Consider the following 12,348-nt stretch of genomic DNA (forward strand, 5'->3'; position numbering starts at 1 on the left):
CAAGGTAAGGCTGAGATGTATGCTGTGGGTTGGAAAAGCGTTTCAGAGATGATACAGAATCAAAACCCAGACAGCAGGTTCCAGGAGAACCGGAAAGGAAGACATGGGAAGAGCTTGCACAGCTTCTCAGGTAGCTAAAAGAAGAAACAGAGCCAAGAGAAGTTTTATCCTTTTCTGTATGGGTTAAGCCCAAACTGGCTCACAGACGGAGGACTGATACTGGTCTCAGCGATGGCTTGAAGACAGAAGAGTAAGGGAGGTCTGAGAAGCCTGGATGAAATGCATGTCAAGAGCTGAGGTGGTAGCATTACATTAGGCTGGGTCTTGGGGCAGGACCTGGTAACTTCTCATACATGCAGGCAGACATAAGACTAGTCATGGACGGAGGTACATGTGTAGGCTCACGTGGCAAACGAGGATTGGAATGAGTTCCCTTACTGGCCGGCCCTACACTTCTCTATGAAGCAGTCACATATAGAGAGTAAGGGGGCAGGGCTGTGATAGAGGTTTTAAGTGGTGAGTATTTAAAACATGAGAAAGGGTCTGGACAAGGGAAGAATATTAAAGAGCATATTTTGATTACTATTTTATCTGGAAGGTTCTCTTGAGGAATATGATAAATATGTACAAAACATAAACCAGGGGAAAAAGAGCATTGCATGACAAACCTATCTTCATCAACTGAGTCTTCTGACTCACCATTAGCAAGTGTAACTTCTCTGAAGAATCATGTGAGAAGTAAAAGCCCCCAAAAAATAATTCTGAATCTCATTTTGATACTGTTACTACTAATAATAATGCTTTCATCTGCTCCTTTGTATACACTATTATACATTTCTCTCAATCACGGTACAATTTTACTTCTTTGAAATTATCTTTTCATCTCAATTTAAAAAATGAGATAATGTTCAATAAAGCATTTAGAACAACTTCAACAGTAGTATAAGCTGGTAAGTTGTAAAACATTCCCTAACAGATGTTTTGTTATGAAATGTATTTTAAATTTGATTAATAAACAACATAGCAACTGTATTCTACTCTGATTGATATGCATTTAAAGCAATTGTAGGCAAAATCCTAAATTATAAATTATCTTCTTGAGATAATTTTACTTTCAATAACAAAGACTCCATAATAATAATAAAACATCAGTACCAATTTTACTTAACATATTTTCACACATGTAAAAAAATAACATTTAACTTTTTTGTGCTAAGATATACTACATACCTATTGTACCAATTGAACAAAAGCCAGTTGAGTCCTTCCAGTTGATATTCCCTGAGTTGATTACCATTTTTATATTCCCTGGATTGATCTATTTTTTTCCAAATATTAGAGGGAGGACGTTCCTTAGTGAAAAAACAAAGAATGGATGATGTATTTTAGATTTTTTCATTTCCCTACATCTCATAAACAACAGTAGAGAATCAGTAACTCTGCTTAGAACTGAAACTGGTATTCATAATCCTATATAATAAAAACCTAGGTGGCATGTGCAACGTCATCACAAGATGACCGCCACAAGTTGGTCAACAGGGGAGGGCAGTTGGGAGGGACCAGGCTTGCAGGGGAGGGAAGTTAGAGGTGACTGGGCCAGCAGGAAAGGGCAGTTGGGGGTGACCAGGCCAGCAGGGGAGGGCAGATGGGGCAACTGGGCCGGCAAGGGAGCAGTTAGGCATCAATCAGGCTGACAGGGGAGTGGTTAAGGGGCGATCAAGCTGGCAGACAGAAGCAATTGGGGACAATCAGGCAGGCAGGTGAGTGGTTTGTGAGCAGTCCTGAATTATGAGAGGGTCCCAGATTGGAGAGGGTGCAAGCCAGGCTGAGGGACAACCCCCCATCTCCCTTTGTGCATGAATTTTGTGCACTGGCCCACAAGTATTTTTATAAATGACCTGAAAGAAAGTATAGTGTGAAGATTTAAAATTCACAAATGAGGTAGACACATTCAAAACTTTTTAAGAGAGAAATGTGGAAGGAAATATTCATCTAAATGTTAAATACACATATGCTCTGGCCAAACAATTACAATTTTGGTTTGTCTTACATGAACTTGTACCAGGGCTCACTGTTCAATGTAGCACTGTTTATAATAGCAAACACTCAAATATCCACTAATGGAGGAATAACTAAATTAACATACATATATAGTACTATGAGTATTTTTAAATATAGTATTAATTGTATACCAAAGACTAAGTTAAAATTTCAAAAATAACATTAAACCACCTGAATACAGATATGCTAAGAGTTTATGAAGTTGTGTAATATATATTCTTACCAAATGTCTTGTGTCAGGTCTTGAAGATTGCAATTGTTCAAACTCTACTATTTTTGCAAGATCTACATCTTCTTTTAGTTCCCAGGTACTATCTTCATATGGTAATGAGCACCACTTTACTAAGTAGTAAATAACAGGCTGTAAGAAAAAAAAATTTTATTTTACCATTTTGAAAAAGGATAGTTTAATATATCAACCAACATCAATAAAAACGGATGAAACAATTTTTTTCTTGTTTTTAGACGGTTAACTTTAACACTGAAAAGTTTTAGGGTTTTTTATTTAGTTAAAAACTTTTTGCCAAATATTTACCTCGCCAGTATCTTTATCTTCACAAAAAGAGACTTCTAACACTCTGTCTACTTCAACATAGTCTGGGTTAAATGGTTCTTCTTCCATCTAAAATGTAAAAGTAACAATATTTTGGGGGGGTTAAACGAACTAGAAAGAAAAAAGTGAAATAAAGATAAATATACTAGCTATTCAGTATAGAATAAACACGTAAGTTTGATTTCAATTAAATTTCCAATTACTGGAATACTTCCATTTAATTTCCAACAGATATGTAGAAAATTTGTCTATATTATGAATCAGCATAATCTATATAATAAAATTAACCAAATAGCACTAATAAGTAAGGTATTCCAGACCAGGAAGTTACTCCAAAAAACACGCTCCTGAAAGATTCCTTTAGAGCAGCCTCTGTACCTCTTTTTGCCACTTTCCTCAGGTCCAACAGTTAAAGACCATCCTTTTGGAGGGCATGTAGGAGGCAGCCACTCAGTAATCCTCATCATTCATATTTCTCTCTCTCTCTCACTCTCTCTCCGTTCTTCTCTGAAATCAATAAAAATACTGTATAATTTTTCCAACTTCATTTTCATTGTTGAAAATAAAAAGTCTAAAAAAGTTTTAAAAAATTAAATTTATTGATCTGAGAGAGAAAGAGAGAGAGAGACATGGTTTGTTAATCCACTTATTTATGTGTTGAGTGCTTCTTACATATGTCCTGACTGGAGAGCTAGCAGTGGTATATCAGGATGGCACTCTGAACATCTGAGCTACTGGGAGGGCCTAAAAAAAATTACGTGAATTTAAAACTGTTCTGAAAAAAAGTCTAAAAGAAAAATAATTTAGAGCAGGAAAGGACATCAGACTATTTAGTAAAATCTAGAAAGGTAAATAAATTTTTCCAATTATCTGTTCACAAGTAGAAAGCTGGTATAAAAAATATTAAATACATTTCATGAAAAATCTTATTTTCTATTTATTTGCTATAATATCATTTCCATTACCTGACTAACTTGTTAAATTCTGAGATATTAACACAATCACTTTCAACTCTAAGTATTAAAATGCATGCTAATTTAACAATATAGAATTAATCTATGTTTTGAATTATCAGTGTTCCTGCTTCAACTAGTTTCCAAGCTAAATTTGGGGAAAGAAAAATACTATATATGGATAGCATTTGTAGTCAACATCAAAGTTTAAGACCAAAGAAATAATATGAATAATACTTAAAATTTTGATAAAAAAAAATACTGCATGTTCAGAATTCAACACATAATAGTCTCATTTATTATTATTTTTCTTACATCTGCAAAAAAATGTGCTCTTTGTGCTTGTCTCAGTTTGAATCGTTTGATTTTCTGCTGGATCCTTTTATCTTTCAAAAGCTGCTGTTCTGTGGCCCATTCACAGTGAAGATAGGAGCTACAATATTTATAAAAGCAACATATTAGAACAATATAGAAAACAATGCTTTGTTTTGTTTAAAACTTATTTTTAATCATAGTATTCAATGCAAAATATTATCTTCCACTTTACAAATAGGTAGTCCATTCATCGTTTCATTAAATGTCAAGAGCCATGGGATCACTATATCCTAAAGAGATTGTAGTCTAAGGTTTGCAATATGCTATTAACAGAATGGTACACTAAATCATGGGGTAGCAAGATATGATTTATCACTTATTTCTTCATTGTAATAGTTTTGCCATGATCAGAAAGCTAATTTGTTTTAAAATTAATGTAACGTTATTAAAATAATTTTCTTTCACCAAAGAATAGAAAAAAGCTGAATAAAAGTTTGAAAAGTTCAAATATAACAAATAATGTTCTATAATTTGTAAAAGCCTATTTTAGATTCCTGCGTTTTGATGTTCTGAAAAATTCAATTTTAACATGAAAGGTTGTCTTCTCATTTTTAATGATGTTTAACTTCATGAAATAATAAAACATTTAAAATGCAGATAAACTGAACTTAATATAGTTAAATATATTAATAAACATTTCTTTATTTTTCTAACTGAAATACTTACTAATTCTTGTATTTTACAAAAAATTCTTCTGTATCAATCATCACTCCCGGTGATATCTACAAAAATAAAATCGGTAACTATGACTTCTATTATCAGACCACTGAATATAAAGTATAAAATGTTATGTGCTATCACTTACTTCCTTTTTCACAATTCTCGAAGATAATATCTTATCCACAATTGCCGCATCTTCTTCACTTGGATTCTCCTGTAGAAAGGAGGAAAAATATAATTGCACATTCTGAAAATTCCTTTAGGTTTTACCTTGTATGTTTATGAACACATAAAAGTTCAACAATTATTTATGCAACACCTATGCTAGGCATCAAGTGTCAGAACTAATAAAACAGAAACATAAATCGTTGTTACTGTCCTCAACCTCATCTATAATATCAAAGTGAACATATTGTGCTTTTTACTGTAATAGGCATTATTTTAAGCACTCTGCATATATTAATTTAATCCTTCCAATTACACTGTGAGGTAGACACTACTATCATCTCTGCTTTGCAGGTTAGGAAGCTTGGGCAGAGAGGTGAGCACTTGCCCACATTGCTAGATCAGTGAGCTAGCAGATCATGGTTGCTCATACTCCAGAGCAGAGATTAAAAAATTAATCCAAAAGAAAAATTCATATGCAATGACAGATGTGTCAAGCAGAGCCTTTGGGCACTATGTTCATAAATCCAGTGGACAGTCTGCTTCCAAAGAAGAGGCAAAGGAAGGCCAAAGAACCCATATAAAGCTTTTCACTTGCTGTGTTGAGAATGCCTATTTTTTTAAGACTGGAAAACTACTAGAATTTTCAGTAGAAATGTACTACACCTAGGCTTCTTACTTAGAAATATTCTGCAGAAAAGACAGAGTTTAGAGAGGTTTCAAGAATACATACTAGTATTTGGGTCTAGATGATTTAGTGTGGGCCTGCAGACTTAAAAGTCCCAGTTTTAATTCCAGTTGAGGGCACATGCCGGCGTTGTGGGCTCGATCCCCAGTAGGGGGCGTGCAGGAGACAGCCAATCGATGATTCTCTCTAATTATTGATGTTTCTACCTCTCTCTCCTGTCCTCTCTGAATTCAATAATAATAAATTATATATGTATGTTTGTGTGTGTGTATAAATATAAAGAATATATATTTGGGAGGTGCATGAGTCCCAAATTAGAATGATTAAAGATCCTATTAACTACAATAAAGAATCCAGAAGTTGGAGCAGGTTTTAGGAGAAAACAAATGAAAGTATTTTAAAGAATTTCTGTTGGTTTAAAGTATCTTGTAGTCATAATCCTAAATGTGTCTTACCACAAATAACTGTAAAGGCTGTTCCCCAGGTAAAGGAGCTGAATTCTTTTTTATTTTCATAGAACCTTTAACCTCTTCCTCAGATTGTTTCCCCTCTCCATCTTCTGCGTACTTTTTCCTTTTAATTTGTCGATTTGATCTTCTTTTCTGTAATGAACCATAAGGGTCATGTTTATATAACTCATTTTAAAGAAAAGATTTTAAAATAATTACTCCAGTGTGGCAGTTTGGTACATTACATTTTCAAAATGTACGTTATATTCATTTTTCCTCATTTCACATTTTTTATCACTTGCCCTTTGACACAGGCTTACAATCTTCAGATTTACGTCCTAAAGTTTCAAATAACAAAGATTAGTAAGACCTTTATTTATTTTCTTTAGAGACTGTTAAAAATGAAAAGATTTTGTTTTAGTTAGTAGTCACAGCTCGGGCAAAATATGTTTTATTAGTAATTAGTAATTACGTTATTACTTTTCTTTAGAAGAATAAAAGGTATCTGATTTTTGTAACTATTTCACACCTCGGGCAACACATATTTTAAACTACTAATACCTTCATAGACTTGCCCAAAACTTAAAAAGTGTATCAGATGCTATATTAAATAACTAATCAATAATATAAAACTAGAAGAAATTAAGTAATTAATATTTGCTATGAAACTAATGAAGTTGCATTTAAAACAGAAAACAAAATAATACAAAATATTTTATAAGAAATATACAAAATAAAGTAGTAAATCTATGAAATAATTAAATGTATAAATGGAGGAGGAACCAGTGTTTTACTAATTTTACTACCTTTCCTTAAAAATAAATAACATCACTATCATAAAAACCGAAATAAACCTTCAAAAAAGTATTACATGTAGTAACATAATTTTTAAGTAATCTAAGTAATTTTAAATTAGATATCACACACAGCTTTACTTACCTCCCTAAATATCTAATATCTGGTGTTCCCACTATAAAAACAAATTCTCACAATGACAAGAAAATCCCAAAGGACTTAGATTTTTTTTTTCACCTCCCTAAAATCTCATGGGGGGAGGTATCTCAGCTAACTGCTCTAGTGCTCAATATTTGGTAAATTTATCCATTCTTCCTTTTTCTATTCCATTTTCTTTTGCATATTGGGTAACTCCCATGATACCCTTTCTTAAAGCTAACCAGCAAATAACCCAATGTGTTTTTCCTTTGATTTCTGACAATGTCTTCAATTTAGTAGGTCTTGAATATTCCCATAACCATGACAAAAAAGGCTGAATCATGAGCAGTGTAGGGACAAACTTATCTGCATCCAGAAGGCTGCAGTGGCCTTGAACGTGCCTCTGCCTCTTTCTCTTGAGACTAGTGCTATATTTAGAGAAAGAGCAACTAGCAGGCTGATTTAGCTCAGCCAAACACAGTGGACAATTCCATGCCTCATTTAGGATGGGCCACCATCTCCTGGACAAGAGGACATTTACATTTCAAAACTCAGGGTGCCTCTTTTGCTAATATCAGAGACAGGAAGGTGGCACATAAAAATTATAAAAGAACTTCTAAAAACCCAATTATCCCACATGCTGTTGTGAAAAATAAAAAATATTATTCCCTGGCTGGGGAGGGGGGGGGGGGGGTGGGGGGAAGAATTCCCAGGATCTCTAATTTATTAGTAGGTGAAAGGAATGTTATGATTTCTATTATGGGCGTGACACAGTTCTTAATGTTCAAGAATAGTTTAAATTAATAACCAACAGTGACATCTATTATTCTAACAATAACATGTACTATCAATGTATGTCTCACTAGGCACAAATCTTCTAAATAACGAAGTTTGAGAGTAATTCAGCATACTTTTAGAAGGTTCTGTTAGATATTTTCAGAATTAGTTTCCTTTCTAGTCACTTATGCATCTATTAGTACTTTGAAATGCCTCACTTTAGTCTTTAGTAAACAGTGAATGAGTGACATGAAAGAATCCTAACAAAAGTACACGTTCAGGTAATTCTTCCTAAGACAGAATGAGGACCACTTACTGTCCAGTGCTCTCTAATCCTATGAAGACTTCGTTAGTCTAAAAGATTTTGTGTGAATTACAAGATTATAGCTGATTTTATCATAATTGTATTGTACTAGATTATATAGTTCCACATTAGGCAAATCCAAACAAAGTCTCAATTATCTTTCTCAGTCATACAATATCTATACTACTTTTAAAATATAAAAACTAATTTGATGTCTACATTTTTTGCTAATGTGATTTTTCTGGCTTTCTTCCTCCACAATGGTTTTTAAACCATAATTTGAAGTAGTGACAAATTCTTTATTTAGATTTCTTTTTCCTAGCTTTTTTCTTCTTATATTTTAAGGGCTATAACAGATCAGTCTATAGCATTTACATAAGAGGTCAGGGACATTATGCTTTTAAATGACTAATACTTCATTATGGTATCATATTACTTGTTTCCTATCATAATCCTAATAAAATCTACTCAGGGCTTTTTAAAAAGTTAAATCTAAATATAGTCAGTACTGAAGTACTCTCTGTTAAGATTAAAAACACAAAACTAAATATTATATTTATATTTTTAGATTTCCACTTGACCCCAAACTCTAAACTTAAATTATTTTTAAGCCTTCAAATCCATTGTGGTTGAAAGCTACATGGATTCTCCATCATTTATAAAATGATATCTTTACATATATCAATAATATAGATTTGTTTATTAGAAAATATTTCCTTCCTTTCCCACTTAATATTTTTGTGTTAAAGTACCACGTACCAATGCAAACTAACATTACAGTGAAAGGTATGGAAGAAATGTGTGTGTAAACCTAATCTATCATTTCAATGCTTGGTAATTACATAATGGAAAAAATGGCCAGCATTATTCTAGTAAAAATTAAAGTAAATTTTCTCGTGTTGAGTAAGTTAATTATAAGTTTACCTAAGTTCAAGATAACATATGAAGAAAAAGCCAGGCCATGGAATATTAGGAGCTTCAGTCACTGCCCTTACCTCAACTCTTGCAGCAGCCCAGGAGCCTTGAGCCACTACTCTCCCATTGGATAAGAAGCTGCATAAGGAAGAAGAAAGGCCATTCAGGGGCTTTCTGGCCCCATAATTCAACAACTGCCACCACCCCTACGGCCTAGAGTTATACGTTAATTATTAGAGAGCAGAGGGTGGCCTGAATTATTATGACCTTCACTATATATTTGTTAACTTCGCAAGGTTATTTTAAATATCCACTTATTCCCCCAAAAAAGGGCAAAGAGCACAGCATTTTTGTCTACATCAGGGGATTTTTTTAATATAAATGTTTATCTTTTTCTTTGACAGAAGTAGAGCAAAGAAATTATATCTAGGAATGATTACATCCATTCTGTAGGTGATTTTAAAAATTAATATCTCCAGCATTAAGTTAATTCAAAAGGACTTTGAAAGTAAAGAATATCACTAGATACTTCTCCAGGCTCAAAACCAGCGGGAACTTTGGATTATTATTCGACCTCTCTGGGCTTCAGTTTCATTATCTGAACAATGAGGGGTTTGAGAGGACATGTAAGTTCCCCCCCCCCCCGGGACTAACATTCTATGGTAATACTGCTAGGAGCATACTGCAGTTATGCTGTCAGCTAAGTTCTGCTATGCAATAAAATGTATTTTTACTACTAAGCTACAGTATAAATATCCACAAAGCAACATTATGCTATCTACACAATTCTACCAGTGCTTCATGTCTCAGAAAACAATTTAATACTCACTTGAGAGTCTTCCTCTTTGCATGCATGCTGTGGCATCTGCTCTGCATCAGATATTTCGTCTGAAGACTCATTCTTTCTTTTTTGTTTCTTACCCAATGTAATAATGAGTTTGCTGTTTCAAAGGAAAAGAGTATACAGTAAGATCTTTTTACATTTTTTCATTTTGGGTCAAAAGGCTGAATCATGAGCAGTGTAGGGACAAGTTAAGATTGCCATGATAAGCTTTACGCCATTTTATATCACTTGAATGTTCAACCAAAGATGCTAATTATCACAAAACCCATGACATTTTCAACACAAAAACTGAATTTGAGTCTCACACAAATTAATATTTAGTTAATGTGCTTCAAAGCAAGTTGTATCACTTATTACTTAGGCTCAAGATTATTTTTCATGGGGAAAAGTAAGTTCATATAACTGTATTTAGTACTTAAAATCATTCACTTATATATATACACACTCACTGATATTTACACATGCACATGAAATACAAATGTCTAAAATGAAAATGAGTTTTCATTTCCTGACCCGGATCAGAGGCAGAAGTACAGACCATCCACATTTTCTAATCTGGTTCAACAGATGGAAGGACATGATCCCAAAGTACTATGTTATTCACAAACCATGCTAACTGCCAATCAGGAAAATTCTACCTTAGATAAAACATAAAAAACTCAGAACTTTTCAATGATTATTTACGAATGTGGGACAACTTGGAAGTGAAAAAAGCATGACATTTGAAATCATACGACCCAAGACTTTAAATGCTATTCCACTGTTAACCTATTACACTGGGCAAATTACCTGCTCTTGTTTGGCCTTCATTTCCATGCCTAGAAAATAGGGATATTATAATAGCTACCTCTATTGTTGAGAATTAAGTGGGTAATGCATGTTACCTCTTAGCAAAATCTTGAAACATAGTAATTTCTCAACTAAGGATCACTACAGGGAATTATTATAGTCCAGGCATTTTCCTAGGTTCTAGGATTTGAAGAGAAAGTGGACACAGTTCCTAACCTTAAAATATTGTTGGAATAGGATCACAGTTAAAACGCTAATATGGAACTTAGCACTGGATACCACGTGTATAGAAAGGAAGAACTGCTTATGTTTACTGAAGTGTAAAGGATGCTCTAGGTGAGATTTGAACGATGACAGGCAGTTAGTAAAACAGTGAAAAAAGGCGGTAGGGTACAGTCTACGGAGGGGGATATCACAGAAGAATGAGAATATGCAGCGATAAGATCCTGTCTGGAATGCATAGACTACCGCCAGGGGAAGAACCAGAGAGATGGTCATCTACAAAGGTCACAGGAGGCCTTGTATGACATGCAAGGAGTCAACGTTTTACTTGAAGGCCAGCTTTTATCGGGCAGGAATTTAAAACACGTGTCACTGCCTGGCAGGTGTGGCTAATTTGGCTGACTGTCATCCCGTGCACCAAAAGCCACTAGCTCAATTCTGGTGAGGGCACATGCCAGGGTTTCGGGCTTAATCCCCAATATAGGGGTGTGAGGGGGTGCAGGAGGCAGCCCGTGAATATTTCTCTCTCATTGACATTTCTCTCTCTCTCTCCCTCTATCTTCCTCTCTCTCTCAAATCAATATAGTAATAAAAATAATGTCATGTTCACCACTAACAACAAATGGCACTAGGATAGCTTCAAATTAATGCCCCCAAAAAAGTGAAAACTATGAGATTTAAATGGATGAGTTCTGGGGATGAAACTATAGTCAACGACACTGTATTGGGTATTTGAAATTTGCTAGAACAGTAAAGCTTAGCAGTCCTCATCACAAGTCACACAAAAATTTATGACTGTGATATGTTCCCTAAACTTACTATGGTAATAATTTCATAATATACACATATATCAAATCATGCTGTACACCGTAAACTAATACAAAGTTATATGTCAACTGTATTTCAATAAAACTGGGAGGGGGGAGAATTTTAAATAAGAGACCAATGCAACCAGAAGGAAGTGAAATGCCAGGCCCAGAAACCAGTAATATGGAACCAGTGATAAAGGCAAATGATAATTCGAGTGAGTGAAGAGTGCAAGATAGGGCCATGGTGAGGTGGTGAAGAAAAGGCACAATTTTAAATTTTGGAAGCAGGAATTCGTAGGACTTGATTATTGGTTATATGTGAAGCGAGAAAAAATTCCAGAATGATTTATTTGCAGGTTATTATTGTATTGGTATAATTATTATCTTCAACAGGATAATGATTAATTCTTAGTTGGTAGCTCTCCTGCACTCTTATGGTAAATAAGAGCAAAAATACAATTCATGTTGGAGCCAGGAAATAAAAGTACAAAAAGATATTTTAAAAAATTAAGGAACCAACCACAGTTACAATTCATTCTTTCTCACACTTTCATTTGGGCTTTTCCTCCCTCTTCAGGTCCCTTTTACTTACTCTGGTTTCCTTTTTAAAATAAAAATCTGCCTTGCAGTTATATCTATTATTAGATAGCACATGATGTTGTTCTTCCTTCTTCTCATAGTTCTTAAAAAAGTTGCCTACATTGACTGTTTCAGCTTCATGTCTCTCAACACTATAATCTGAATTTTAGACATTATCTCACTTGATGTTCCTACAACTCTGAGGTAAATACTATCTATATGTATAAAAGCCTAAGAGACTGTTCAACTGTTAGCTATGATGCACACTGACC

General features: G+C 34.1%; 1 protein-coding gene across 15 annotated transcripts in view; it reads right to left on the reverse strand.

Moving 5' to 3' along the window:
• CHD9 (chromodomain helicase DNA binding protein 9) overlaps positions 1-12,348 on the reverse strand; it is a 143,932-nt gene that overhangs the window by 46,729 nt on the left and 84,855 nt on the right. For 12 of the 15 annotated variants that reach the window (XM_045582875.1, XM_045582868.1, XM_036440425.2 and 9 more), the window contains 8 exons: positions 9,663-9,774; positions 5,911-6,057; positions 4,748-4,816; positions 4,609-4,664; positions 3,883-4,000; positions 2,597-2,683; positions 2,285-2,422; positions 1,231-1,352 (listed from right to left, as the gene is read on the reverse strand). In XM_045582875.1, the coding sequence (XP_045438831.1) occupies positions 1,231-1,352; positions 2,285-2,422; positions 2,597-2,683; positions 3,883-4,000; positions 4,609-4,664; positions 4,748-4,816; positions 5,911-6,057; positions 9,663-9,774 (849 nt within the window). The remainder of the gene's footprint in view (positions 1-1,230; positions 1,353-2,284; positions 2,423-2,596; positions 2,684-3,882; positions 4,001-4,608; positions 4,665-4,747; positions 4,817-5,910; positions 6,058-9,662; positions 9,775-12,348) is intronic. The other 3 variants (XM_045582870.1, XM_045582874.1, XM_045582873.1) reach the window with 3 other exon arrangements.

Source organism: Pipistrellus kuhlii, unplaced genomic scaffold, assembly GCF_014108245.1.
Source record: "Pipistrellus kuhlii isolate mPipKuh1 unplaced genomic scaffold, mPipKuh1.p scaffold_m20_p_17, whole genome shotgun sequence".
NCBI classification, from domain to species: domain Eukaryota; kingdom Metazoa; phylum Chordata; class Mammalia; order Chiroptera; family Vespertilionidae; genus Pipistrellus; species Pipistrellus kuhlii.